This window comes from Exophiala viscosa (genome assembly GCF_022695815.1).
Source record: "Exophiala viscosa unplaced genomic scaffold EDD37scaffold_8, whole genome shotgun sequence".
In the NCBI taxonomy this organism is placed as follows: Eukaryota; Fungi; Ascomycota; class Eurotiomycetes; order Chaetothyriales; family Herpotrichiellaceae; genus Exophiala; species Exophiala viscosa.
The window spans coordinates 266,599-292,526 of NW_026944360.1; the positions used below are offsets into that span (position 1 = coordinate 266,599).

Genomic DNA, 25,928 nt, shown 5'->3' on the forward strand with positions numbered 1-25,928 from the left:
AAGCAGGCAAAACATCCAGGTCGTTCGGTGACAGACTTTGACGTTCGAACAGACTGGACAGCTGCTGGGAGGGCTGGAGGATTCTGGGCCAATAACTAAGGGAGAAGCTGGAAGTTGCCGGTGGGAACTTCCCAGATCGACAACCAGGCCGTATTCGCTCAATCCAACTCCCCCTGGACGCTTTTGACGTACATTTTCAGGCCCATGCCGTGCCCAGACTCCAGAGTACCAGGGACAACTTGTCAATGAGATAATAATAAGGCCACCCTTTGATGTTCGTTATGTCGCATCTTGTCTACCTGGGTCCAGAAGGTGCCCGTCGGTACGAATATGAATTTCCCCATTGTAGCGCAAGAAACTTCACCCGGCATTCTGGATTTCAGCAAGAGTCACATCGTGAGACTGATTCCTGTGTCAAGGAATCGTGATTGTGTGAAGATAGTTTTCTCCAGAAGCAGCTAGTCTGCTAGTGTTGGACATCACGTTCCCCGTGTTGGACTTTGTCATAAGCGGCCAAGAGCGCTTTTTAGAGCTATTCAGTGAACCTGGGGTGTGTTTTACGAGCCAAAGGACCTACTCTGCAGACTAGATTGCAGGAGGCTTCGTGACGTTGCTTCTGGGAGTCAAGCGAGGCCAGGGGGTGGTGAGTGAGTACAAAGGGGACAGGGTCTTGACCACGGAGTACCATATCTTTTTATTCTTGGAGTATGCAACATCCTGCCGGTCATTAAGTCCGCTGTAATGCAGCCGCCATTATAAATGGCTTCCGTTATCGTCTAGACCGTCTGAGGCTTCGTGACAGTCCAGCACATTTCATGGGGAAATTGGTGCAGCCATGTGGAAGCCACAAAAGATGCAATGCTATCTGTGTATGCCGGCCGCATGTATGTCAATCGTAGTCGGTAAACGTTGACCTTCCTGACATGGAAAGGTGATGAGCCAGGACCGGCACCTGCCACAGCTTGAGGCGCTGTCTAGGCTTTACAGAATCCTTCGTTGACATTGCATGGCACGCGCCTGACCGAACGCCGATAATTACCCAAGTCGGTTATTCACAATGCATAAGGCGCTTCTTCAGCTGAACAAGAAGCAATCACGCTTACTACCAGAAGGGATGCGGCTGATCAGCGAGGGGTAACAGCGAATCCCTCCAGTCGGAGAGCACATTCTTTCCATGATTTTCCTCTTCCAACAATGGCGGCGATAGCAACTCATCACACAACCTACTTTCATCCACGAATGCCGCGCGTCTTGGTGGTAGGTTCAACCACTGTCTTGACAAAACTGTGTCTAGAAATCAGGTAGGTTGTCTTGACATGCGGGAGCGGCAGCCACGTCGGTCCGGCGTAAGGCTCGAGCTTCGACACTTCGTGATCGGACTGCTTTTCTCAGAGCCCAGTCTGCGGACTGTGATGATCGAAATCCCAACAAGCAAGCCATGTCTTATGATGTGCAAGGTAGGTTACGATGGTAAGTTCTGCAGTGCATCATCCCTACTGTGAATGATACTTCTACTACAACAAGCAAGCCACAAACACGGAAGGATAGCCGAGCTGCCTAATACGTCATATGGCGCTAACCGTTAATGGCTTGTGAAAAAAGGCCGTTGCCGGACAACGGGGTGAACGGGAAAAGTGTCAACAGTCGTCCGGGCGAACATTCTCAGTGCCTTTGGACGCCCAAGGATTGGACACAGACAATCCAGTTGAAGCTTCTATGCGCCATCTTTCAGCATCTCATATCCTCATTGTCATGCTCCTCTAACTGCCAGCACGTTGTTCGTTTGCCGTTGTCAGTATTCACAGCGTTGATCGTGCCTGCCATTTGTCTGTGTGACAAAGGCAGTTGCTCCTTCCACCGATCAATATGGCGCTCGAACTTGCAGACAATGACAAATACGAGGTCAAAGAGATCATCGGTACATTCCTCAGGTCCTATCACCACGAAAGACTTTACTGACATGACCAGGACGCGGTGCTTTTGGGATCATTCGCAAAGTTCGTCGGAGACACGATGGTCATGTAAGCTTCTAGAAGCTGTATGTTGTCGGAGGGCCTGGCTGATGCATGACAGATCCTATGTCGAAAAGAGATCAACTACCTAAAGATGTCCCAAAAGGAACGCGACCAACTACATGCCGAATTCTCTATCCTATCATCTCTCAAACACCCCCATATCGTTGGCTACTTCCACCGCGAACACATCAAGCACTCTCAAGAGCTATATCTGTACATGGAGTATTGCGGAGGTGGTGATCTTGGCTCCGTCATCAAAGAGCTCAAGAGGAAGAATGAATACGCCAAAGAAGAATTCGTCTGGAGAATTTTCAGTCAGATCATCACGGCACTCTACCGTTGTCACTATGGAGTCGACCCTCCTGAACCTGGTAACGACCTTTCACGGCAGAAAGATATCCGCCAGGTAGTAGCTGGAAAGATGATTCTCCATCGAGATCTCAAACCCGAAAACATCTTTCTGGGAGACGATCAGTCTGTCAAGCTGGGAGACTTTGGCCTGTCAAAACTGATGCACTCGCATGATTTTGCCTCGACCTATGTCGGCACACCTTTCTACATGTCACCGGAGATCTGTGCGGCAGAGAAGTACACGTTGCACTCTGATATCTGGTCATTGGGCTGTATAATGTACGAGCTCTGCACCAGAGAACCTCCATTCAACGCAAACTCCCACCTGCAGCTTGTCCAACGTATCCGAAAGGGCGAATTCAAGCCTATTCCAAATGTCTACTCGAAAGACCTTGCCAATGTTATTGCCAGTTGTTTGAAGACGAACCCAATGCATCGACCAGACACGATTTCATTGTTGAGCTTGCCTTATGTTTGGGTGGCTCGACGACAGCAAGAGATGGTTAGCATTGGCAAGGCATTGAAGACCAGAGAGGAAATCGCTGCGCAGAAGCTCAAGCAGGCCGAAGAAAGACTGTCCGCACTTGAGACTGACCAAGCCGCGATGACTGCCGAGATTGACGCTCGAGTGCGACGCGAATGGGAAGTCAAGGCACGACTGGAGATTGATCGACAGGTTCAAATGGAGCTTGAGAGTCTACGAAAACAATTCAACAAGGAAGTTGATGACCGCGTTGCCCAGATAGTGGCGAAGCAGCATCAAACCGTTGGCGGCTCGAGGCCACCAAGAGAGATTCGCAACCATAACAGTCCAGCTTACAACAAGGAGAACCTGGACCCGCTGTCATCGGTCAACACCAATGGCGAGGAGGACTTTCCGTCGACGACCGATATCACCGATCTATCTGACCTGTCTCTTAACTCCCCTATCACTTCGAATGGTACTTCAGCTTCGAAGCCGCCAAAGAAGTCGAAGACACCATTTGCAAGAGCCAAGACTGGATTCGACTCACCGGCCGACGTTCACATGTCAGAGCCTTCACCAATGTCTATCTCTTCACTCGCATTATCACCTCGTCGGACAGCGGCTGCTCAAGCCACTGCCAACGCCATAGTGACTGCCACTGGAGTCAAGAATGTGTTTGCAGCAGCTGCCCGCCAGAAAGCAAAATGGGAACCACAGCTGGCCTACTCTTCAGATGAAGAAGAGAACGACCTTGAGGAAGACTCTGACGACGATGGATTTCCTGACCTGCCCAGTCCTACACGACCAAAGTCGAACCAGGCTAATTTCGATCCCTTCAAGAACCCTGCGCCGTTGCAAGGTAGAAGCAGGCCCGCCCTCATTAGACAGCACACCACCGCAACCATGCAGCAACTCACGGCCAAACCGACATTGTTTCCTTCGAGTGGCGCAGCATCACAAGTACGAGCAGGAATAGCGGCATCACGAAAAGGGGTGACTAGAGCCGCTACTGACGGTGATATCATACCTACAGTATCCAGGCCGGCAAGTCCCAGACGACTCAGCAAGATACCAAGTCGAACTGAGCTCAAGGAAAATACTGCTGTAGGAAGAGGCGACTTGAGCCCTCTCAGACGGGCTGCAACCACTGGTACCAGACTTGTCAGCAAGCTCGCTGCTAGCAAGGAAGCAACTGCGCCTCCCAGCGTTGGTGGTCGTACTTTGGTTGAGCTTGCCCAAGCGCGAGCTGGTGGCCGACCAATGAGTGCCGCCAGAACTGGCTCGGATCAGAAATTGCTTGACATGGATCTTCCCGAACCTCCCGTCTGGGATCCTGAGATTCTCGGCGACGAAATGCCCAGTCCATTCTTGAAACGCGACTTCAAGACGATCCGCTTGATGCGATGATGCGACCTGGCGATGAATACGATAACATGGAGGCTGGTATGATGTGTTGGTGTATGGGCTGGAGGATGTCATCTTTTTCAGGGCTTGCGAAGCACTTTAAGCGAGCATGTTGTGCATAGGAAAAGCACTAGGTGTTGGACTAGAAATTCTTTCTCTCTGTTGTGTGGATACACACCTCTTGTATCGAGCACAGATTATGCAATGACGATGAAGTCGTGCTGCGCTGCTCCCAATCCTTCTTGCTAGTTGTGCTCATGTCAGCAATCTCTTGGCTGGCTACGAAGGCCACGAAGGCTAACGAGTAATCAAAGCCCCTCAACCTGACAATGTGCATGATACGATCTTGAGCAGCATTAGGAGAAGACTGCTCTGATGCCTTCAGGGAAGAACACCAAGGCCAGAAAGGCACTGAGAGAGGCTATCAAAAGGGGGGGACCCTGGACTTTCAACGTAGAGTATATGGAAGGTTTGACGTGTCCCAATCCTTCCCTCAAGCGTCCTCGTCCTCAACCTCTTCGATCTCGACATGTCTGTTCTGTTTTTGCGGTTGCGAATTGTCTCGTCCTACTCCCGTGTCTTCCTCGCCCATTCCTTCAACGTCCTGCATCTCAAGTTCTCGAAGGAAACGCTGCTCTTCTTCTGCCAGCCTCTTTGCATCGACCTCGTCTGGCATAGGTTGGTCCTCCCCAGCAGGGCCTGCACTTCCACGTCTTTCCTGTTCTGTCCGTACATACCCCTCAGCTTCGAGTCGGTCCATCTCCTCAGGCTCGATCAAGCGACCTGTTGGGCCGCCTTTCGCCGCTTCTTGCTTTTTGCGCACCACGTCTGGAACGAATCTGTTCACTGCCTCTTTTCGGAGATCTCGAACCTGTGGTGCGCTCTCGTACGTTGTCTTTGCGACTGGCACCGGTTTTGCTGTTGATGGTAGTTGGGTGTCTGCTTGTTGTGCGTTGTCTGCATTGCGAAAGTTGCGCCTAAACTCTCGTGGTATTGGCGGCGGAGTGTCCTCCGGCATCGGTATTCGACGTACGGAGTCATCTGTGTCGCTGCCTGACGACTCGTGTCTCGATTGTTGGAAAGGTTTGCGCTCGCCGTCATGCCTCCTCTTGCCCAGCACGTTGTTGCCTTCGCCTTCTCTTCTCCGCTGTTGTCCTCCGAAATGCGGTGCTTTCTCGCCTAGTGCTTCTCTTGCTTTCTGGACAGCCTTCAGGTCTCGTTCTAATTCTTCTAGAATGGCCTTTTCTCTGGGTTTGATCTCGCCGGACGACTCTAAGGCTTTGAGGTCGTCAATTTGTCTCTGTAGCCGATCTGGATTTCGTCGAGCCAATTTTTCATTGCGCCTCGATTGTAACTCGGCCCGACTCTTTTTCAGCTGTTTGGCTTTTTCTAGCTTACGCTGCTGCTGTGCAGGGTTGACCGAGCGTTCTTTGTCTCGTGCCATCGCGTCGTCGTGTTGTTAGGAAAGTTTTGGATCCTGGTACCTCAGTGATGGGATAAAATCGCAGGAGGCACGTCAGAAGTCAAGCGGCCCGGAGAATAAGGCTGGAAGGTAGTGATTGGTGCCCGGAAGCAAAGTCTATTGTGGCCCCCACGTATGGGATCCGTGGCAGAGCAAAGGATGAGTGACAGGCCAGTAGGCGGGGCGGGAGAAGTATCTTGTATCACAGGCCGCTCTCCCCCAGATACCTGGTACCTTTGGGTCTCACCGGTTCGAAATGACCAACCCTACGAGCGATCCCGAGGATGGCGGCTGCAGGGCGGGCGAACAAAAGATATGCAAAGTGCAGTAGCGCTGCATGCGAAGCTGCAGCGTCGTCCCTCCTGTCTGGAACGACAGCAACTCTTGCATGAACGGGCCTGCGTGTGAGCGTGAACTTATCTCTGGCCACAGAGTGCTTCTGAACATGCCTCGTTGATTCAGCTGTGATAGTTCCTCGAATGCAGACACGAGTTCGAAAGGACACGTAGTGTTGGCTGTACGAAGAGGAACATCTTTCTTGATTGGAAACTGAGCACCTGACAGGTTATCGAAATGTTAGGCATGGAATCCAGGCTAATAAGATCTTGGTGCACACCCTTCGGGCCTGCCTCCGCTTTACAAGCCACAGCGATAGCGATACTTCCACCATCCTTCTCCCCTTGCACCTGTTCTAAAGTGTTTGGCGCCCCACGGAACCTAAAACATCACACGTACAGCCAATCGAACTTTCCTGACACAACCCATTGCCCTGCCTCTTGGTCATTTCTGACCCCTAGCGTCAGTGAAGCTGTCTAGGCACTGTGGGCATCGAGCAACACCAGAGAATAACCAGGGACGAAGGGTTACGATCGACCTACTTATTTCAAAAGCTCCATCTCAAACCTCCTCTTCTACCACGATAGCCGCACTGCTGTTTCTTCCTTTACTTACATCCTGCCGCTGGCGATCTGTTGCGTTCATCTCACTTCTTATTTTACATCACTGTGGCAGGCGATGAAACAGTCTTCAACGGCTTTCGTCCCCGCTCCCGCTTCCGCATTCGTACTCAGCGCGTCCCTTTTGACCCTCGTCCTTACTCCTGCGCCGCTGGTCGTCCTACCCCAACTAGTTTGAGCCTTCCCCGTTCCGCCCTGCTCACCGTTAAATTTCCAGTCGCCGGCAGGGGACGGGAGAAAATTACAGAAGAGGTGGCTCCGTCGTTTTAGAGAGGAACACTCAAGCGCTGTCCAGAATTGGGGCTCTGCTATTTTCCCCGAAGAGCGCCAATTGATATGTCCAAGCTACAATGACCAGGCTCAATCGAACTGCCATATCTCGCAGCCAGATCGCTGTCTGGTGTCTCTTGCACGACTCTTGACGGCTTGCCGGACACCTATCAGCTCTCAGGACTGACATGTTGTGTCTGATCACCACGGCTATTCGTCCACAGCCTCCTGCGTCTACACATAGATTGGCCAGAACCACGCTTCGAGTCCGATCTGGACGTCCATGTCCGCGTCTCAGTCGGTCGCTGATTCTTTGGGCCTGACTCAATCAGAACTCGTTCTCATTCGACAGCAACAACAGATCATGGCCCAACGAAGTCATCAAGGCGGCGGAGTGGCCGACCGTGGCCGAGGCACAAGCAGGCAGTCCAACCCGAGTTCTCGTGCAGGCAGCGCGGCCAGCAGCCAGTCGGGAAGGATTTTGCTTGATCCGCATAGTCTGCAAACCTTATCTACGCATCTGGACAATGTGCTGAGGACCATTCAGCGTCGTATCCAACACGTATGTTTCCCAATAATGTCTCTCCATCATTCGTGCGCTGACTTGGAGCAGTTAGAAGACGCAACCGAGCAATCGGTCTCAGCATCGAGTGGTAGGGCACAGTCTGCCATGCATAGTGCGGATTCCGAGATTACCAGAATGCGGCGTATTCTGGCCGAGATCGATAAATTGGAGGAAGAGTTTGCAAAGATCAAGCGGATTCGAGACAAAGTCAAACACTACAGAAGCAATGTCGATGCGCTCTCGGAAAGATTTGAACGCACTCGCATAAGCGGCCATGGATCAGGGACTCGGCCTCGACGCTGAAGTTCCACCGGCTCCTTCAGCGGCTCGCGACAGATGACGATGTATGCGACACTTGCACAGCGTCCGTACTAAGAAGTATACTTCAAGCTGTATTGGTGCTTGTCCTCAACATACCACGCCTCACGAACGATTTGACGTGTTTTTATATCCAAAACCATACCACGGCGAACGCAGAGACGGAAGCCTCACGGCTGGTCATTGACTTACGAATCATGCCTGATGAATGTATGAGTAATCGATCTCCTGATCATGGGATGTCTCGAGACTTGAAGTTATTTGGCTTGGACATGGCGTAATGATGGATTTGCTTTCAAGAGCGGGCGTCATTTTCAATTGGACATCTGCAAGAAAATCTGTGCTAGAAGTGTCGTGGCTCGCGCTACAAAACAGACATGTTGGGACGGATGTATGTTGATCTGTCACAATTTCAGGAGGAGCAAAGTCTATCTTCGCTAATCTATTTCATGTTGCTCATGCCGTCAACTCTGGCTCCGCCGGCTTGTTCTCGCACTGGCCCACCGGAAATCGTTTGATCGTCCCACAGGTGCTGCATCGAATCTCGAATATGTCTGCCCAAGGTTTCTTGCTGTCCTTGCTCGCATTGACAATGGATTCACTGCTTGTTCTGCCAGGGATGAGCAGAGAATCACAGCGCTTGCAGAATGTGTGTTTGAACTTTGGACCCAAGCGGATTTGTGACTTTCGAGACACTCCACGGATCTGAGTCAATAGTCTCGTCGCTTCCGACTTGAGCTGAGTTGTTGTGCTTTCACGCCGCAGATCTTTGGTCGAAGAGCCTGTTTCGGCGTCCGCAGACGCTCCTGCACGGGTTGTGGTGGCTAGGAGGGTTGCTGCCTGGTGAAGAAAGGATAGTCTGGAATGGAGATGTTTTTGAGGGATGTTAGAGCCATCGCCCTTTGAAGATTTTGATTTGACCATCGCAGTAACTTGGTCGATAGTTCATTATGTCGAAGTCTAATATCGTAGACCAAGCGCGAGGACGTTTGAACGTTTTCAGACCTTTGGCGTGAATTTGAGAGAGTGTTTAGTAGTCAATGCACTGCAGAGAGTCCAAGCAGTGCCAGGGCAATGAGGCTGATGCCAAGGCCAGTATTTGCTAGTCTTGTTTGGGTTTAGCCTGGTTCGAAAGGCGTCCTTGCCGCAAACATCGCCTCTTCCTGAAAACAACGTCGCAGCCTCACTGTTTCCTCCACCCTTTGTCTCAAGTGTCGATATTCTCATCTTTCATCTCCTCGCACGATCTGAAGCTTACCGGACACCTCACTGGATCTGTCATCGGACTCAGGTACTTTGCGCCAATTCTAACCACTTTCTCATCATCTCCACCTCGTCTCAACCCCTCTCAAGGCTTTCGCGCCTACCTTGAATCAACAATAACCTCTCCCACCCATCTCTAACCATGTCTGCTGAGGAAGATCTCATCGATTACTCCGACGAGGAACTCCAAGCGACAGAAGCTCCAGCTGCTGGCGCTACGAATGGCGCCGCAAAGAAAGGCGACTTGACGGTTAGCGGTGGAAAAACTGGGGAAAAGGGCAAGGGCAGCTATGTCGGCATTCATTCCACAGGTTTCAGAGACTTCCTGCTCAAAGGCGAGCTCCTTCGAGCCATCACCGACTGCGGTTTCGAACATCCATCGGAGGGTTAGTCATCCATTCTTGCAAGCAAAATCCCTCCACGTTCCTTCGTACTGCGACAGTCCGTCCATCTCCAAGATTAAGAAAGTATCATACCGAGAGAATATATGGGCAATCCAGAACAGCAGGCGTCTCGGTGCGGTCGATTTTGAGTTGCAAAAAACACGCAATCATTCCTTGAACCTTCGATGGTTTAAACATTGCTCTGGCAGCAAGCACAATCGAGACCATGTGGGCGAAAGCGGTGCGCTTTACGCCAGTCAGAGACTTTGCCTATGACTTTTATTGGCAAGCTGAAACATGCTGTCAATGAGTCTTTCCGGCCCTCGCCATTGCCGTGCCATCGAGGTAGCATTCGATCGGCGTAGCTTTCTGCCGCTGGGTTGCTGGCGTGGTTTGCTGGCGTGGTTTGCTGGTGCTTTGCAAAAAGAGTTGGAACAGACATCCAAATGCTGTGAAAAGCGTGACATGATACAATCAAGGAGATGGACGGACCGGAGTGCGACCCTGTTTCGTCGTCTTCAAATCTATTGGCCGAACAAGTCTAACATCAACAATACTACAGTCCAACAAAAGTGTATTCCACAGGCCCTTCTTAGCGTCGACATTCTCTGCCAGGCCAAGTCTGGTCTCGGTAAGACTGCTGTCTTTGTCCTGACGACCTTGCATCAGCTTGAGCCTGTTCCTGGAGAAGCCTCTGTCCTGGTCATGTGCCACACCCGCGAACTGGCCTATCAGATCAAGAATGAGTACGCACGTTTCAGCAAATACCTACCAGATGTAAAGACAGCTGTATTCTACGGCGGTACACCAATCCAAAAGGATATTGAACTTCTCAAGAGCAAGGACACATTCCCAAACATCATCGTGGGCACTCCTGGACGACTCAATGCTCTTGTCCGTGACAAAGTCTTGTCCCTGCGAAATGTCAAAGCATTTGTTCTCGACGAATGCGACAAGATGCTTGACCAAATCGGTATGCTTCCCACTCAAGCTCGATGGTGTCCCGCTAACAAGTTTGTCCAGATATGCGCCGCGACGTTCAAGAAATCTTCCGCGCGACCCCAACCGAGAAGCAAGTGATGATGTTCAGCGCCACTCTGCCCAAGGAAATCAGACCCATCTGCAGAAAGTTCATGAGGAACCCTCTGGAGGTCTTCGTTGACGACGAGACCAAGCTGACTCTCCATGGTCTTCAACAATATTCTATTCGACTCAGCGAAGGTGAAAAGAACCGGAAGCTCAACGACTTGCTTGACAGCCTCGAGTTCAATCAAGTCATCATCTTTGTCAAGAGCACTGTTCGGGCTACTGAACTCGACAAATTGCTTCGCGAGTGCAATTTCCCAAGTATTGCTGTGCACTCAGGTGTCAGTCAAGAGGAGCGGTAAGTCCTACATTCGTTTTTCGAGGAACAGATTCTGATAAAAGCTTCAGTATCAAGCGATACAAGGAATTCAAGGAGTTCAACAAGCGGATCTGCGTCGCCACGGACGTTTTTGGTCGTGGTATCGACATTGAACGTATCAATCTGGCCATCAACTACGATCTTCCCGGTGATGCTGACTCGTACCTCCATCGTGTCGGTCGTGCCGGTCGTTTCGGAACCAAGGGTCTCAGCATCTCATTTGTCAGCAGCGAAACTGATGAGGAAGTGATCAAGCAGATTGAGGGCAAATTCCAGGCACAAATCCCTCCATATCCAGAGGGAGGTGTTGATTCGAGCACCTACATGGCTTCTTAGAGTTGTGGGTGCTGTTCGACACTTATTCCTCTCAAGTGTGACAACGGTCGTGATATTGGAATGTGACGAGGCGACAAAAGGAACTTGGCATTGGGGGCTTTTCAGATTGATCACTCGACGAATGCTTGCATAACTATGTAGCTAGCTCTATGCTCCAATAGTTTCTGACCAAGAATGACAAATCTTGATACTGTCAACACGTTTCCCAAATATCTGTGGCTGGGAATGCTTATGCCCTACGTGCTCTAGCCTCAGTAGCAAATTCGTGAAAAGTGTCATTGATCTAGTCGTGATTCATGTCTAACTAAGTGCTCTCGGATCGAAGAATCTCCTCGTGCTATCCACGTTGTCCAAAGTATAAGTAGCCAGAATAATGGCCAGAACGATCAAGCATCGAGTTTCAGCTTTTCCAGAAGCGAGTCAATCTTGCCCAAAAGAATCTGGTAATTGACAGCATCAGCAGCGAACTCATCACCGGCTAGTTCTCCGTCCAAAGTCCGCACCGCACCAGACTGGAGCAGTGCCTCGGCGGCGACTTGTGCATTTGCAGGCGAGGTCATGTCCACGCCCTCATCGTCAGCGGATTGCTTCTTCTGTTCATGATCATGTTCTGGCACTTCAGATTGCCCGTTTGTCAATGGCACGGACATCTTGCCTGCGTCGGTCTCGGCCACGACGTGCGTCTGGCTAAGTGCTTCCGCCAGAGCCTGCTCCTCATCCATGACTTCCTCAAGCTGAGTATCTTCGAAGCGCAGCCGGAATCGCTCAGACAGGTAGTACCTAATATCATCGAGCAGTTCAATCGAGTCGGTCTCTTGACGCGCACTGATACGCCCTGCAGATTCTTTGACCAGTTCAGCAAACTCCGGATCGTCGATATATGCCTCCAGCCGGTAAGCAATGTAGCGGGCCGCAAACTCTTCGAGGCGCTGGACACGGGTGAGCCATGCGGCGCGGAGAATTTCGTAGATGTCCATCTCCTCATCTTGCCGAGCCTGGTCGGCCTCAGGCGCCATCGCGGTCGCGGTGCCGTTACCTAGTGTGGATATTACAAGGGCGGCTTTGGCCTTGACTTTCTCGAGGAACAGCATATCCGCGGAGAAGAGGACGTCGACGGCGATGTCGAGGCCAAAATCGGCTTTTTCCGTGTACAAGAAGGTTAGGATAATCTCGAGGACTTCTGGCGAACAGTCGATCGGCACGATCTGAAGGTGGGGGGTGTCCTGGGCCTCGCGAAAGGACGAGTCGAACATGGTCATAAAGAATTCGGAACGTATAAGCATGGCTTTGTGGCACGGGTAGATCTTGGACCTGCGAGGCCGCCGGGACCGAGATGGTGAGCGAGATATTTTGGAGGACGGGTCAAGAGGAATGCCCAGTGCATTGGTCGATGATCGTATCCTTTGAAGAGACGAGTCGTCTTGAATATGTTCGGTTGCATCTTGCTCGTCCTCGTCAGCGCGTAGGAGGATGTCAGCAAAGATACCGTTGTCTCGGTCCCACTTTACATCTTCTGCCCGAGACATGTCAATCTCAATAGAGTGCCTCAGCACATTTTCGCGGAACCATTGTTCCAATTGATCTCGGCCCTTTTCAACCTCATCTTGCCGTCGTTGCCTGGCCAAACGGCGATCGCTGCTGTCCAGGACCATGTGAGATAGACTTTGAATTTCCAGGTGTTTGCTGATTCTATCAAGCCCAGCAAGGATTTCTGAGTCTGTAAAACCGGTCCCGGGTCCGCCACCTACCTCCCTAGGCAGTTCTCCCAAATACAAATGTTTCAGGGCAATGCCAAAGGATTGTGGAGGGATGGTTGGCGGTAGCTTCCATGATGGCGTATCCGGTGCTGATGCCAGTTTGCTTTTAAAATAGGGTGATCGTGCTGAGAGTATGAATTTGTGTAGACGAAACGACTCCGTAGGTGTGACCACAGTAATGTCAGACGTCTTGGGATGTTCTCTGGTCAACAGTGACGTCAAGTGTGAAGCCAGAGGTTGCAATGGGTCTGTAGATTTCGAGTAGTCATATGACAATAGCAAGTTCCGTATTCGGTCGTTCAGAGCATTGTATAGACATCTAGTTCGTGTCAGTGGGGCTGACATCGAAGGGAAGACGTCCAGCAGCACCTTTCACCTTGGAAGGTATCTCGTTCGCATAGAGCACCGGACTCTAATAGCAGTTGTACAACCTCATAGTGGCCGCATAGACTTGCCTGGCCACTGTAAGTGGTTGCTCGTTGGTGTCATGGAGGACGTAGAGTGGCAACAATGACCCCGGGAAAGGAGCACTCACCAGAATAAGAGGGGTATAATCGTATTGATCTTTGGCGTTGATGTTAGTTCCTTCTTGGATCATCTCCTGGCAGACCTTGAGGTCGCCGCGGCGACTAGCGCCACATAGTTTCTGAAAGTTCTCGCTGAAATCGAGAGGATTATCTTCCTTGAGAATACCCTCCTCAATCAGCCTTTTCTCGTCGTGAAGGCTGCGTTCGAGTTGATCTTTTCGAAGCACTCCATTCGCACTCATGATCCAGTCGGCAAAGAAGATTTAAAAGGTGGCAAATCTATAGATATAAAAATCAGGAAAGGAATGAATAGACGTGGAAAAATGTCCTTCGCCATTGCCCAAGTACTGCTTCCGTCTAATCAAGAAGGAGCCCCCCGGCGTTGAGATAAGATTAGATCAGTTCATAGTCGGATATCACGTGCGGCAACTTTTCGCCGCAAAACCCACACACGAAATTTGATGAGGCTCTGGCCCGCTGAATGTGAATGGGAGGTGCTTGATCGTAGTCCTCGAACATACAACGCCCTCAATCAGATCGTGACGAGTAGACAGTTCACTTCCCTTCTCACCTCGACATTCTACGTTTTGCCCATCATGGCTGAACAGGACTCCTTCCTCCACCTCACGCGGCCGCTGGGTCCTGCTGCAGTGGGCGCACAGCCAACAACTGCTCCTCTGAAAGTTGTGATACAACCACAGGTGAGTTGCGCCAGTATATCTCAAAAGAATGATGACTGACTCTTCCAGGCCCTATTCTCAATTCTTGACCATTGTATTCGCCGACCGCCTGACCAACAACGAGTCATTGGCACTCTTCTCGGAACCCGATCAGATGCAGACGAATCTCAAGTCGTTGTACATTCCTCTTTCGCAGTCAGCCACACCGAGACGACAGACCAAGTCGAGGTGGATATGGAATATCAAAAGGCGATGCTAGCATTACATCTACGAGCAAACCCCAAGGAGGTTTTGGTAGGCTGGTATGCGACCAGTTCGGAATTGAACACATTCTCCGCCTTGATCCAAAACCACTACAGCAGCCAGGGGGAAGGCACATACCCATATCCTGCAGTGCACATCACCGTTTCGTCACAACCTGGCCAAGATGTCGAGGTCAGAACATATATTTCGGCTTCAGTGGGCGTCAGCCCAGAACGAGCCGCCGACTCTGCCGCATTCGTTCCTGTCCCGTACAGCATCAATTACACCGAGGCCGAGCACTCCGGAGTGGAAGCTTTGGAGCAGGCCAAAGATACCGAAGACCGAAAGGCGACGGTTCTTACGGATATTGAAAGTCTGGAGCGTTCCTTGGAAGATACTCTAGGAATGTTGGACCGAGTCGGCAAATACGTGGAAAATGTGATCGAGGAGGAGGAAGAGCCATCCACAGCCTTGGGTCAATTCCTGCTCAATACCCTCGCACTTGCACCGAAGGTCGAGCCTGCGGAGATCGAGAAAGACTTCAACAACCACATCCAAGACGTTTTGACAGTTTCATACCTTGCGAACATGATCCGGACACAAATGGATTTGTCTAACAGATTAGCCACGGCACAATTGACGATGGGCAGCGGCGAGAATGCAAATGCAGCTTCGACGGACAACAAAGGCGGACAGAGACAAAACAGGGGAGACAGAGGAGACAGAGGAGACAGAGGAGACAGAGGAGATCGACAAGGAGGGCAAACAAGGCAGAACCGGGCAGAGAGCGTATCACTGTCGGCTATGTGAAGAACGTTACGAAAAAGTATCATGCTTTATTGTTTCGAGCTGTTGCTGAGACATTGATGATGGACTTCAGCATGGATCTCTCGCTACCCAGCCGCCTGGCTAAGTGCAATGAAGCCTAAGAAAATGCGGCGCCTGGGGTCGGTAAAAGTGCATTGTATGCACATATGATTGTGGCTACCGGATAAAAGATGCTGTCCAGGGCGGTAGTCGTTGCAGTACGAGCAGCGGTGGGGAGATTGTTGGCCCTCATATGCTCAGGCAGCGTATGCTGTGCAGGTAGACCGCCTGTAATTGAGCCAAAGAATTGACATCAATGATGCGACGCCGTCTTTCTCTCTGCTCCTGTCTGCAAATGTACTCTAGAGTGTATTGAGCGCAGACGGAAAACTGCTGCTTTCCCATGATCTTGACCTGGGAATGTCGTCGAGGTACACTCTTCAAGAGTGTGCCTGGTGCGCATCTGTAAGGATAAGTAGCCATCCCAGAGTTGCAAAGTGTAATATCGTGTGTTTCGTGATCGTCAGAATCCCACCTCCGGCCATCTTCAGCCAACCTCGCTTCTGGCCCTCTTACTTGCTGGCTCATCGAGGTCGTCCTCTCCGTTGACGTCCTTCCCTTGACCGTCCCCTGCATCTCCATCCTCTCTATCCCTCTTCTTCCTCCTTCCACGGCCTCGGCCCTTACCCTTACCAGTCCCCTCTTCACCAACCACTTCGCCTAAGTTCATCAGATCACCGACGCCCAGCTTCTGCCCCTCACGTCCCTCATTCGTATCAAACAGCTTCTTCTTATTGTCGATGTCGCGCTTCTTCTTGAACATCTCCTGCACACGGCCCAACTTGATGCTGTCCTGGCGCAGGACGAATTCAAAGTCCGAGAGTTTCAGCTTCGCACGCCCACTGTACGTGGCAACGCTAACGGCATTGTGGCACGTCTCGATGATGAAGTCTGTCAGGATCTCGTCGAGGACACGCAACGTCTCGGGGAACGGCTGATTGAATGGCGTGGGTGGGTTGGTGGTGTTAGGTGTGGGAAGCGTTGCAAGGTATTGTTGTGATGAGGGGCCGATCGGTTTGACGATATCGGGGTGTGTGGGCGCACCGTACGCGAAGAGCAGGGCTGAGAGTTCAGGGCCGAAGTTCAGGTTGTTCTTATGCCGACCTGCTCGGGCTCGAGGTTCCATGTTGAGCGGTTGTGTTGGGAGAGACGACTCATGAAGCGGACGTTGAAGAATAGATCCTGGAAGTACAGGTTGCGCACGTTCTGGTTTCTTCTAGTCCATCGTGCGATACTACGCTGTCGGATAACATACAGCGGTAGTATTAACAGTCACTTTAGAATGAACGATGAGTCGACGGTGTTGAGTTCAGCTCGCATCGCAGTTGATGAACGTGAAATCCAAATGAGTGTTCCCTCTATGGAATGATGTTGCCGCCGCTCTAACTATTCATACAGTAATGAGGCCACAGAGGCCAACTGACCTCCTGAGGCAGACTTTTCCAAGAACCGCATCCCTCCTGCCTGCATTTGCCATGGCTTTGATTCTGTGGCGCTTGACCATTCCTTAGATGCTAATCTATGCTTGTCTCGTGATCAATGCAAGAAACTCATGACCATCGGGGAGATCCCCAAATGGCCAGCCTCGCTGCCTGACTGCTTCTAGTATCTCCAGGGGCTCCTTGTGGTCAACCCAGAAATTCGTGTCCGCGCAGCAAATTGCACCAGTTGTTGTATTCTCGTCGAACAAGCTTCCTCGCAATGTGGCTGTTTTGACATATCCGATCGGACTGCTCTGCATGATCACCTTCGCATGCTCTTTTGCAACATTTAAGTTGGTCTTCTCAAGGCCAGCACCAAAAGCTTTCAGGAAGGCGAGAACTGCTGCAGGATTGGAGCTCAATATACCGTAAAAGGCGTCCACGCTACTCTGGCGCACAAGCACAAGAAGCTGTACCAGTCAGCATCGCTTCAACACTAGGACGTTCACTTACTCTGGTAGCCAGTCCATGACCACGGTACTTTGGATCCATGCATAACTGTGTAACCCAACAGACTTGCTGCCCCTCACTCATCCAGCGTACCGCGAACACATGTCCGACCAGCTGATCTCCTGTCCTAGCCCTTGCATGAAAACTTTCCGCATCCTTGGGAAGACACTCTTCGTGCAGGCGGCTGGCACTCATGCGCACACGGTTTCCTGTCATGCCGTCAGAATAGATGGTCGTCCAGAGGAAGCCGAGACAGCTACTCACCTGGCTTTGCGAAAGATCCCATCTTTGTCTCCGCTTGCGGAGACCAGACACCATAAGTCCGCGAGAACAAGGCCGCAGCATCTTTGACCATGTCTGTTGTGATATCGCTACCAGTATAACCCTCGAAAACGACATTGTCCAGCGACGCTAATGCCATAATGAAGTGACGATACTCTGATACTGACTCCAAGGTGATGTAAAGGTTGCGAGGGCTGGCTATGTGTTGTGGATGTAGACTGTCGAAAGCGTAAGAATCGTGCAGGTGTAAGAAGGTCACAGTGTCGCAGGTGCCATAAGTAGGTGCCCGCAGGCTCGGCAGGAGCCAACGGCGCCTTCGTCAAAGACCGAATGGTAGGAAATCTCTTCTTCTTCGCTGCCGCAAAACGACTGGGTCAGCGACAGGCCACAAACAAGCCTTGCTGAACCATAATGCTGGTGCCTCTAAATGAGTTTGGTCCAATCAATGTGCGACGCCGTTCAGTGTCTTCAACCAAACAATCAGCCAATGCCTGTGAGCAAAATGGGCAAGGCTTCCAGCGTCGAGCCTCATCATCCAATAGCTCATCTCCATTGCGTGTTCCAAGCATCCCACCATGTCTTCGCAGCTGGTCTTCGAGCCAAACCCCATCGCTGAAGTTCGTTCGTCTCATCCTCGAAACAACATTCAGCCTCCCTCCACAATTCGAAATCTATAATAGTGCTAGCGACTCGAGTCAATACGGTGGATGCCCACGTCAACTAATGAGTCCGAGTACATACCATCTCTTCGTCTCTGGTTCCCACAGAACATTCCGCAACGCACAGTCAACTGGTTCGATGCCCAGAGCGTAGATCGACCTCAAGGCGATCAAAAACTCCTGTACGATTTCCTGCCTTTCTTCATCTGACATACCCCAATAGTAAAGATTATGCAGTGAGTCACCAGGCATCTGCGTCAAAATCGTGTAGGTGATATACCCACCCGGAAGCGGCCCTTTGGCACCCTGTACGCCTTTCTTGAAATGTACAAGATGCGGTGCATACGTGGTATTGGCTTCATGAAACCTCGTCAGTGCCTTGAGTTCCGCTCTTGTGGTCGTGCTTGACTCTGGTTCTGCCTCGTCGCTGGCTTCCTGGACTCGATCTGGCACTCTGAGGAACTCTTGTCAGCCCAGTCAATCCTCGCCTCTGGATCGCAAGAGGCGGTAGCACACCGAACTTTGACCTTCATCACGTATTCTCCGGGAGATGCGTTTCCATGAGCAAAATGTCTACACGTAAAGACCATGCGGGCCTCAGCCGGCCTGCCATCATGGCAATGACGGAAAGTGGTCAGTGGGCGTATGATCTCGTAGGAGACCCCTTCTAGGAACTCGACCACTCGGTCGATATATTGCGGTATTGATATAGTGGCAGCCGTCATGATCTATGTTGAGTCCCGCTTTCGGCTGACGAAGAGTTGACCTCGATAATCAGCGTCCCAATAACATGGGTTTTTGCAAACAGTGGACAGCACGCATCTAGCGACCAGAATGTGCCTATCGCCCCCCAGTGTTGCTGTTCTTCGGCACTCACATATGTTGGCTCGCGCGTCAATTGGCAAGCGAACTCACGTAAGATTGTTGCTGACTTGCTGTCACCCCCAGAACAACAACGTGGGGAACATCCTGACTGAGGACAATCCGTTAACCCTGCTAAAGCAGCATCGACGGTTCCCCCATTCGGGCAAGGTGCCACAAAGGACACTGGGCCAGATATATCACCAACCTCAGTCGTTCTTTCCTCCTTCCTCCATGCCACGAAAACCACTTTTCCACATCCTCACCAGTCGCGACTGACGAACATCGACCTAAAATCATCACATACCGGCACTTAAGCTGGTGCAGATCGTTCAGCCGTTCATGCGCACATCTTGAGACCTGGACAATAATCTCCCGACATCCACACCATGGTACGGAGTAACTTCCCCCAAGAGCCCATCCGACTCATGAATCCTGTTGCCCCCTTTCTTCCCTGGCCTCTTTGAGCGCCATATCACTCGTTCAACACATCATCGACATTCCCCATGGACATTCGATCCTAGGTCCTCATACTAATTACTCCCCTTTTAGACAGCCATCTTCAACTTCCAATCTCTCCTCCTAGTCATCCTCCTCATAATCTGCACATCGACATACGTCCACGACCTGTTTCCCAGCATCCTGGACAGGAACAAGGATGGGTATGTCCTCTCTTGTCCCCCTTGACCTCGCTCAATCACGGTTGGCTGGTCCGACTAACAAGCCTGTCCCAGACTCATGGGAATCTTCTGGAAATGCGCACGTATAGGCGAACGACTAAGTCCATACGTCAGTATATTTTGTATCGCCATGGCTGTAAGTGCACGCTCCAGCCCAGCACAACATGCTTGTTGAAGCATGCTTACTGACTGGAATCATAGTGCTCAATGATACTGGGCTATTGATATGATTGAGAGTGCTTCCACACTTGGCATGTACGACAAGGCATGGCGTTGGCGGCGTTCTTTGTTGGAGGAATGATTAGTGACCAGGCGCACAAGAAGAGCATTTCTGAAGAAAATCTCACCCATAAAATGTCATTAGATTGCTCTCGTGAGCATCGCTATCTCAGAATTTGCAGACACAAAAGCCTTGCAGCTACCTCAAAGTCTTCTAGTATACACAAACGGAAACTTGTCGTCGTCCTTGACTCTCCTGACCCGCGAAATCCCAACGGCGTTGGCCCGATCACTCCTTGCCTCAAAGTAAGCCAGCTCGTCCCTGCTCTTCCCTTGCACGATTACAGGCTTCTCCGGCATGCCGATAAACTCTCGGAAGCTCATAGTCACCTTCTCTGTCACTAGGTCAGGTACTGCGAGAGGATCTCCCCCTCGAAGGTCTCGCTGAATCACGGCTTGGACCTTCACGTCCTCCACGCGCCGATCGGTCTCTTTGTGAGGATTCCCAAACTTTCTTCTGCGCTCTCGACATTGATGTTTGAGCAGCTTGCCAATCATCTGTTTCTTGGAGGGCCGAGCTTGCTGCTGATGCGGCCATGACAAAGGCTGCACATAATCCTCATCGAGGTAGTTCCCAACATGTAGCGGGTGGATGCCGTAGACGTTCCTCAAAACTTGTGATCGCTGGAATGTTCTACCTTGTCCTTCAGATGTCATGTACGTTGCTTCGTCATCCAATCCCTGGTCAGACTCTGACTCTGTCTCGAACAACACACCACGTTCTCTGAAATTTCTGATTGCTCTCTGCTCATCAGCCTTGGTCCAACGTCGTTGTTGCGTTGATGTCAGCTCTCGACTTGGTCCGTCGAAGTCATGTTCTTCCAAAGCTCGGTTCGATTGCACAGGTGAGATCATACCGTTTTGCTTCTCATGAGTAATTGATGGAGAGGTTGGCGCTGTATCCGGTGACTTGGTCTCTTTGCTGGCATCTGATGAGTTTAGTCGCTCCAGTTGCACGACATCCTCATGCTCATCTTCCGCATCAGCCGTGGATAAAGATGGCTCTTGGTATCTTCTGCCATGTTGTTGACACGACCCCCTTGCTTGGATGAGTGGAATATCATCATCTGGATCATCATCCACGGACAAGTAGTCCTGCGGCTGATCGAGCGGCTGATCGAGATCCATCGGTCCAGCACCCGGGAGATCTACTGAGGTAAGTAGCTGCATAGCACCAGCTCCTTGGCCTTCCAGACCAGTTGATACGGGTAAATGATCACGGATCCCGTTCTCGAATCTAACCGCACGCTGGTCGTTTGCAGCTGGTCCACGGGCCGCTTCGGTAATACTTTCCCATTCACGGATGGACATTCTTTGTCGTCCTGGGAATATGTAGTTTTGTTCTTCAAGAAATCGCGAGCATTTCTCGCGGTCTAGCGCACCTTCCTTATTGTGGAAGCATCTCTTGTGGCCTCTGCTGCATGCACAAGCACGGCCAAGGGATGCGCTAGGCGGCACAGGAAAATTCCTGGCCGTAGATGCAGAAGTTCCTGATGGTTTAGAAGACTGGGAGGGACGTTCTCTCGATTTCAACAGATCTGGTGCGTCAGTTGAGGTAGTCGTTCTGCCAGCACCGCCGTCGTTGGACTGCCGCCGACGCTCCGTGGAGAAAGTCGTTGCGCTCTTTTGCGACGATTGCACACCCTTGCTTGCTGAGCCCCAGAGTGCCTGAAATTTTCTGATCAAGGAGGCTTTCTTCAATGCACTCGAAAACCGTTCAGCTTCACATTCCGGCTCGTATATTGCTTTGCTGAATTTCAGAAGAGCGCTGTAGTCGAACAGATCCTTCGTGTTGTCATAGTACTCGACACAGTCTTGCGGTGTCCGGCCTGGCAAACGTTGAGCAATTGCGTCAAAATCTCCACGCGAGATCTCGTACTGGAGTACGAATGCATTATGCTCTGCCTGCGTAAATTTCTCTATGTTGATAAGAGGGATGCCGCCAATGTTCGAGCCACCGACCTCAGCATTTCTGGACTGGTGGGCTTGTGCTTGAGTTGCACTGTTTGTCGCCATGAGGTTCGCGGATTGAGCTCGATCTTCTCCTTTATTACCATCGGCAGTCATTGTCCCACAAGTCTTCTCACGCGAGAGTAGCTCTTGACCATGGTGAGAAGCAAGTGCGTCTGATGCTGCTTGGTCACTGTGTTTCAGCTGGCGTACATCTTGAGTTGCGGGGACTGGCTTTGTGTTGTTGATCAGTGCTCGTCTCGTCAACTCTTCTAATGAACTTCGTCTCTCTCGGGACAGAGTAGAAGACACGTCGAGTCTATCAGCTCCCAGCTCGCCTTTCTGCTTCTCTTGCCGTAAAGACAATGCCACTTCGTGCATGGACATGTTCGAAAGCTTCACCTTCTTCTTGGCAACGAAGAGGACTTCTTCTGGCGCGGACCTCTTCAATTTATTGCCTGCAAGAGCTTGCTGAAGGACAGCATCCGGGATCTCAGAATGATATGGAACAACACTTTGGTCACTCTCAACAATGCGCAAGGGGTCTATGTCCTGGGCCAGATTTGATAACCTAGATGGCGTTTGGCCATCGACAGCATCAATCCCAGTTTTGCTAGCGGCCTGTTCTTTTAGTCGCCCTTCGTTGCACTTGTGGCAGCGAGAGGCAGTCCCAATGATAGACTTCTGGCATGACTCACACACCTTCCTGGTCGTAGCATTCTGGTTGACATCAGCATTCGTCGGACTGGGAGGTGCCACGCCGCCGTTGGAGAGTGTTGAATCTTCTGGATCACGGTGTGGGAGACTCTGTTCAGTAACCAAAGCAACCGTTGAAGGGGTCTCGCCTGGTGCTGCCTGCATTCTTCGCTTTCGCGGATCGATCAGAAAAACGCTCCGCTTGGCCATATGTTTGACTGGAGTTGCTGCCTGTGGTGTTGTGTTTTGGTCAAAGAGTTTTCGCTGCTGGTGTTGATGTGTGCGAGCGAAATGCTGAGCTAATACAGCTGCATGAAGGATCGTAATCTCGCTAGGCCGTGCACGCATCGCCCAGAATGGAACAGAGAGGTGATCAGAAACACGGTCTTGAGGACTTCCTTCGCCACGTGGAAATCCCTTTGTTGTTTTCGACTGTTCAGTGTCGCGTACGGCGTTCGTCTCTTCAACTCTTCCTTGTAAGTCAGCTTGTCCGGTGATTCGCGCTTTTGTAATGCTGGGACATGATGTGCCAGAAGAAACATGAGCATACGGACAGCTGTGGCCCATCCATCTGCACTCTTCTTTCCGCTCCCATCTTGGACAGATGTATCCTTTCAGGGAATGCTTTCCTGATCTGGTGTACCCATCCTTAGAAGGCTGCCAGGCGACAATTCCGGTATCTCTGTGCGCATAAGGGCATTGCTCTTCGTCATGCCTGCAAAACCCGTTTGTTTTCCAGAAGTAGCATGTTATATGCTTCCTGCATGCTCTATTGTCAGGCCCCACATGTAGTAGGGTGTTTGTGTGTGCCAGAGGACAGTCAGCCTCGCTCTTGGGACACGTGCCGCTAAGCCACTTTGGACACGTAAAATCTTTTGCAGGGCCTACATTCGATGGTGCATGCCGGCCAGTATCTCTATGAGCAAACTCACAATGAGCTTCGTCAAAGACGCAACCGTCAAAGCGCCATCTTGGACATGTAATATCCTTGTAGAGGGTTCCTTGTAGTGCTGTGTCGTTAGCCGCAAAAGGGCTGTTTGTCTTGCATGATTGGACTTGAGCTGTGCTTAATGTATGCCGAGGTGGGCGTTCCTTGACAGTATGATTGTTTGTCGCGATGCTGCTCTGGCACTGCAGGTCAGTCTGTGCCCCTGCCGTATTCGTTGATGCTGCAACGTTGTCAACAGCGGAAGTTGCAATATCGTGATAATCATTCAGAGGGATAGGTTTTGTCGTGGCAACGCCGATGCTGCGATCTTCGCTATTTCTTTCGGGACTGTTTCTGCTTCTCGGTTCCCGTTCCTTTTGTAGGCATCTTCCGCAGACGAACTCTTCGAGAGAGTTGCTAAGTCTTGTAAGCATAGAACATAATGGGTCTGAGATCTCTATTACCTCTCTTGTGGTTTCGGAATGCCACAGCGATCGTGATATCGTCTTCTACAACGACTGCAGGGCACTAAGGGTGTAACCTGGCTGCCAGGCGCGCCACAGCTTCTGCAGGTAGTCTTGTGTCGAGAGGTGGTCGTAGAGGTTGTTGAAGCAGTTTCGTCTTTGGATGATCGTGACGGTCCCCTACTAGGTAAGTCTAAATGACTCTTCAGATAGGAGCCTTCCCCCGCCGCTCCAATGGCATCTTCTTTTTCCACCTCGGCGGAACACATGGCATCTTCCTGTTCATTGTAATCAAGCGTCAGAGGAGGACTGGCAGGCGGCTGTGGTCCGCCAAACCGTGGTTGAATGGAAGAGAGTGGAGGTTGTGAAGAAGTCGCGAGGTTCATATCGTCCGCCAAGCCAAGTTTCATTCTTTCCTGAAATTGAACATCGGCACAACCATTGGAGCCGACAGCATCGTCCCGTACAGCAGGTAGGGTGCCTCGATTGTCTTTGGTCATTCTCTGTTGCTGTGAAATCATGTACTTTTTAAATGCATCAGATAGATCTTGAGCTGGTTCACCGAGCTTCCGCTCTGAAACATGAAACATCGAGGCTAATCGTGCGGTGAAGCTAGGTCTCTGATTGAAGCTTCCACTTGGTGGCGAGGTATCCATGGTCTTTTGTCTTTCGGGCACAGGGTCGGGCTTGTTGTCTGTAGATCGGTCTTTAGACTCGATTGTTCCTCCTCTTGTGACTGATTTGACTTTCTCATCGTCACGAGTATAGTCATTCTTGTACTGTGCTGAGGGTCTATAGCAGTCGGATGCAACGAGTCGGCTTTCTGAATGATTGGATTCACTGTGACGGGGTGGAGCAGGCCTATAGAGATCATGCTGTGCACGGCGTTCTTGGTGTTCAGAGGGCCTATAACTATCCGACCTCTTCAGTGGCGGTGGTGTAATCTGGCGCCTCATCGAACGTGGTGCCGTTGGGGGTTGCACTTTGAATGTCGATTCAGAGCCGTCATTTTTAGGAGAACTTTGGTCCGCCATGGTTGGTGATACACATGCAAGATGCCTCTGTGGTGTGTGATAAAGTAGGATAAAGTAGGACAATTCTAGGCGGCCGTTATGGCGCGCGAAACTCGCAACAGCCACTCTCGTCTCATTTCCTGCTGAGCAACGGCGTGTTGGAGTGGTAGAGAGGGAGAGTACTGAAAGAGAAATAGATTAGCTTTGATGCACAACAAACAGTGACAGTGCAGTAATAAAAACACAGTAAGTTGCTTCCTCAGGTCTTTTCAGTTTTTTCGCAGTCTTCACTTTAGATCACTCAGGTTGCGTGGAGGGTCAGGCAGAATCTCAATCCCAACAAAGAACCAGACGCCAGGTTAATCAACCAGACATGGGCTCCCAGCAGACAACAAACACTCTTAATCCTTGATTAGTCGTAGAAAAATGTACGCCGTCGCCATTGACTCTTGCGATCACCATGCTAAGAAAGAGAGCCCCATATTTGCGGTGTAGGATTCAATATGCACAAAATTTCCAATGAGGCAGAACTGATTGCTCGCAGAACACCATTCTTGCGTTGATTGCACCCATGGACATTAGTCATGCAATCGCGGGTGCCCATGGTAGTCGACGTTCCTTTTAAGGCAGCCAGTGCTTTTGAAGTAGACCAAGATAAGCCCGGCGCGCGCTACCACAAGTGACGATTTGAGTCCAATCAGACCTTTTACCAGTGACTCATCTTCGAAGCGGTACAATTGTTGTTGTATCGGCGCAAATGCAGCAAAAGGTCAAGAGCGCGCATATGAAAATGAACTTACATGCATGCCCTGGGGAATGCCCGTCTGAGACAGATCTTGTGCGACGCACCCGTCAAGCCTCATCTTCTACCCGTGGTTCAATCCATCTGCGTAAACCTCCTCGCCGAGTCACTGACA

The 25,928-nt window shown here is 51.0% G+C and overlaps 12 protein-coding genes across 12 annotated transcripts; 5 read left to right on the forward strand and 7 right to left on the reverse strand.

Moving 5' to 3' along the window:
• Positions 1 to 1,866: 1,866 nt before the first annotated feature.
• Positions 1,867 to 4,239, forward strand: EDD37DRAFT_658618 (never in mitosis a-like kinase; the record flags this gene model as incomplete). Its single annotated transcript, XM_062818993.1, has 3 exons — positions 1,867 to 1,918; positions 1,969 to 2,021; positions 2,074 to 4,239. 3 exons carry the CDS (start codon positions 1,867 to 1,869, stop codon positions 4,237 to 4,239), a joined length of 2,271 nt encoding a protein of 756 aa, XP_062668237.1.
• Positions 4,240 to 4,484: 245 nt separating this feature from the next.
• Positions 4,485 to 5,750, reverse strand: EDD37DRAFT_469982 (WW domain binding protein 11-domain-containing protein). Its single transcript, XM_062813091.1, has one exon. It carries the CDS (start codon positions 5,678 to 5,680, stop codon positions 4,730 to 4,732), a length of 951 nt encoding a protein of 316 aa, XP_062668238.1. The 5' UTR covers positions 5,681 to 5,750; the 3' UTR covers positions 4,485 to 4,729.
• Positions 5,751 to 6,861: 1,111 nt separating this feature from the next.
• Positions 6,862 to 8,028, forward strand: EDD37DRAFT_469984 (uncharacterized protein). The gene is made up of 2 exons (XM_062813092.1): positions 6,862 to 7,486; positions 7,538 to 8,028. Exons 1-2 carry the CDS (start codon positions 7,208 to 7,210, stop codon positions 7,790 to 7,792), a joined length of 534 nt encoding a protein of 177 aa, XP_062668239.1. The 5' UTR covers positions 6,862 to 7,207; the 3' UTR covers positions 7,793 to 8,028.
• On the reverse strand, positions 8,028 to 8,844 carry EDD37DRAFT_469997 (RNAse P Rpr2/Rpp21/SNM1 subunit domain-containing protein). The gene has a single exon (XM_062813093.1). The coding sequence runs from the start codon at positions 8,729 to 8,731 to the stop codon at positions 8,264 to 8,266; it is 468 nt and encodes a 155-aa protein (XP_062668240.1). The 5' UTR covers positions 8,732 to 8,844; the 3' UTR covers positions 8,028 to 8,263.
• An 82-nt stretch (positions 8,845 to 8,926) lies between these two features.
• On the forward strand, positions 8,927 to 11,391 carry EDD37DRAFT_634827 (ATP-dependent RNA helicase sub2). Its single transcript, XM_062816872.1, has 4 exons — positions 8,927 to 9,456; positions 10,016 to 10,426; positions 10,477 to 10,837; positions 10,888 to 11,391. The coding sequence occupies exons 1-4, from the start codon at positions 9,213 to 9,215 to the stop codon at positions 11,192 to 11,194; spliced, it is 1,323 nt and encodes a 440-aa protein (XP_062668241.1). The 5' UTR covers positions 8,927 to 9,212; the 3' UTR covers positions 11,195 to 11,391.
• EDD37DRAFT_634831 (uncharacterized protein) lies at positions 11,367 to 13,823 on the reverse strand. The gene is made up of 3 exons (XM_062816873.1): positions 13,487 to 13,823; positions 13,321 to 13,406; positions 11,367 to 13,270 (listed from the first exon to the last, which is right to left on the reverse strand). Exons 1-3 carry the CDS (start codon positions 13,718 to 13,720, stop codon positions 11,581 to 11,583), a joined length of 2,010 nt encoding a protein of 669 aa, XP_062668242.1. The 5' UTR covers positions 13,721 to 13,823; the 3' UTR covers positions 11,367 to 11,580.
• A 133-nt stretch (positions 13,824 to 13,956) lies between these two features.
• EDD37DRAFT_470136 (eukaryotic translation initiation factor 3 subunit F) lies at positions 13,957 to 15,483 on the forward strand. The gene is made up of 2 exons (XM_062813094.1): positions 13,957 to 14,179; positions 14,228 to 15,483. Exons 1-2 carry the CDS (start codon positions 14,075 to 14,077, stop codon positions 15,209 to 15,211), a joined length of 1,089 nt encoding a protein of 362 aa, XP_062668243.1. The 5' UTR covers positions 13,957 to 14,074; the 3' UTR covers positions 15,212 to 15,483.
• Positions 15,484 to 16,591, reverse strand: EDD37DRAFT_470137 (transcription initiation factor TFIID subunit D11). Its single transcript, XM_062813095.1, has one exon. It carries the CDS (start codon positions 16,392 to 16,394, stop codon positions 15,756 to 15,758), a length of 639 nt encoding a protein of 212 aa, XP_062668244.1. The 5' UTR covers positions 16,395 to 16,591; the 3' UTR covers positions 15,484 to 15,755.
• EDD37DRAFT_470202 (uncharacterized protein) lies at positions 16,591 to 17,908 on the reverse strand. Its single transcript, XM_062813098.1, has 3 exons — positions 17,464 to 17,908; positions 17,203 to 17,408; positions 16,591 to 17,159 (listed from the first exon to the last, which is right to left on the reverse strand). Exons 1-3 carry the CDS (start codon positions 17,618 to 17,620, stop codon positions 16,788 to 16,790), a joined length of 735 nt encoding a protein of 244 aa, XP_062668245.1. The 5' UTR covers positions 17,621 to 17,908; the 3' UTR covers positions 16,591 to 16,787.
• Positions 17,909 to 19,048, reverse strand: EDD37DRAFT_470201 (uncharacterized protein). The gene is made up of 2 exons (XM_062813097.1): positions 18,657 to 19,048; positions 17,909 to 18,594 (listed from the first exon to the last, which is right to left on the reverse strand). Exons 1-2 carry the CDS (start codon positions 18,863 to 18,865, stop codon positions 18,198 to 18,200), a joined length of 606 nt encoding a protein of 201 aa, XP_062668246.1. The 5' UTR covers positions 18,866 to 19,048; the 3' UTR covers positions 17,909 to 18,197.
• Positions 19,049 to 19,134: 86 nt separating this feature from the next.
• On the forward strand, positions 19,135 to 19,905 carry EDD37DRAFT_634841 (uncharacterized protein). Its single transcript, XM_062816874.1, has 3 exons — positions 19,135 to 19,393; positions 19,554 to 19,663; positions 19,736 to 19,905. The coding sequence occupies exons 1-3, from the start codon at positions 19,391 to 19,393 to the stop codon at positions 19,854 to 19,856; spliced, it is 234 nt and encodes a 77-aa protein (XP_062668247.1). The 5' UTR covers positions 19,135 to 19,390; the 3' UTR covers positions 19,857 to 19,905.
• Positions 19,873 to 25,485, reverse strand: EDD37DRAFT_470168 (uncharacterized protein). Its single transcript, XM_062813096.1, has 2 exons — positions 23,999 to 25,485; positions 19,873 to 23,951 (listed from the first exon to the last, which is right to left on the reverse strand). The coding sequence occupies exons 1-2, from the start codon at positions 25,030 to 25,032 to the stop codon at positions 20,105 to 20,107; spliced, it is 4,881 nt and encodes a 1,626-aa protein (XP_062668248.1). The 5' UTR covers positions 25,033 to 25,485; the 3' UTR covers positions 19,873 to 20,104.
• Between the last annotated feature and the right edge of the window lie 443 nt (positions 25,486 to 25,928).

Bases quoted from the DNA above. Each gene is read 5' to 3' on its own strand.
- EDD37DRAFT_470202 (XM_062813098.1), bottom strand. From the start codon at position 17,620: ATGGCATTAGCGTCGCTGGACAATGTCGTTTTCGAGGGTTATACTGGT. The intron at 17,409-17,463 runs GTGAGTAGCTGT...ACGGCATGACAG, and splicing joins GGGATCTTTCGCAAAGCCAG to GAAACCGTGTGCGCATGAGT. The intron at 17,160-17,202 runs GTAAGTGAACGT...TGACTGGTACAG, and splicing joins GTCATGGACTGGCTACCAGA to CTTCTTGTGCTTGTGCGCCA.
- EDD37DRAFT_469997 (XM_062813093.1), bottom strand. From the start codon at position 8,731: ATGGTCAAATCAAAATCTTCAAAGGGCGATGGCTCTAACATCCCTCAA.
- EDD37DRAFT_470137 (XM_062813095.1), bottom strand. From the start codon at position 16,394: ATGGAACCTCGAGCCCGAGCAGGTCGGCATAAGAACAACCTGAACTTC.
- EDD37DRAFT_634841 (XM_062816874.1), top strand. The intron at 19,664-19,735 runs GTATGTCCTCTC...AGCCTGTCCCAG, and splicing joins CTGGACAGGAACAAGGATGG to ACTCATGGGAATCTTCTGGA.
- EDD37DRAFT_469984 (XM_062813092.1), top strand. From the start codon at position 7,208: ATGTCCGCGTCTCAGTCGGTCGCTGATTCTTTGGGCCTGACTCAATCA. The intron at 7,487-7,537 runs GTATGTTTCCCA...GACTTGGAGCAG, and splicing joins TTCAGCGTCGTATCCAACAC to TTAGAAGACGCAACCGAGCA.
- EDD37DRAFT_470136 (XM_062813094.1), top strand. From the start codon at position 14,075: ATGGCTGAACAGGACTCCTTCCTCCACCTCACGCGGCCGCTGGGTCCT. The intron at 14,180-14,227 runs GTGAGTTGCGCC...TGACTCTTCCAG, and splicing joins AAGTTGTGATACAACCACAG to GCCCTATTCTCAATTCTTGA.
- EDD37DRAFT_470201 (XM_062813097.1), bottom strand. From the start codon at position 18,865: ATGACGGCTGCCACTATATCAATACCGCAATATATCGACCGAGTGGTC. The intron at 18,595-18,656 runs GTGTGCTACCGC...AGAGTTCCTCAG, and splicing joins GTGATGAAGGTCAAAGTTCG to AGTGCCAGATCGAGTCCAGG.
- EDD37DRAFT_470168 (XM_062813096.1), bottom strand. From the start codon at position 25,032: ATGGCGGACCAAAGTTCTCCTAAAAATGACGGCTCTGAATCGACATTC. The intron at 23,952-23,998 runs GTAATAGAGATC...TACAAGACTTAG, and splicing joins ATTCCGAAACCACAAGAGAG to CAACTCTCTCGAAGAGTTCG.
- EDD37DRAFT_634827 (XM_062816872.1), top strand. From the start codon at position 9,213: ATGTCTGCTGAGGAAGATCTCATCGATTACTCCGACGAGGAACTCCAA. The intron at 9,457-10,015 runs GTTAGTCATCCA...ACAATACTACAG, and splicing joins TTTCGAACATCCATCGGAGG to TCCAACAAAAGTGTATTCCA. The intron at 10,427-10,476 runs GTATGCTTCCCA...AAGTTTGTCCAG, and splicing joins CAAGATGCTTGACCAAATCG to ATATGCGCCGCGACGTTCAA.
- EDD37DRAFT_469982 (XM_062813091.1), bottom strand. From the start codon at position 5,680: ATGGCACGAGACAAAGAACGCTCGGTCAACCCTGCACAGCAGCAGCGT.
- EDD37DRAFT_634831 (XM_062816873.1), bottom strand. From the start codon at position 13,720: ATGAGTGCGAATGGAGTGCTTCGAAAAGATCAACTCGAACGCAGCCTT. The intron at 13,407-13,486 runs GTGAGTGCTCCT...TACAGTGGCCAG, and splicing joins ATTATACCCCTCTTATTCTG to GCAAGTCTATGCGGCCACTA. The intron at 13,271-13,320 runs GTGCTGCTGGAC...GACACGAACTAG, and splicing joins GATACCTTCCAAGGTGAAAG to ATGTCTATACAATGCTCTGA.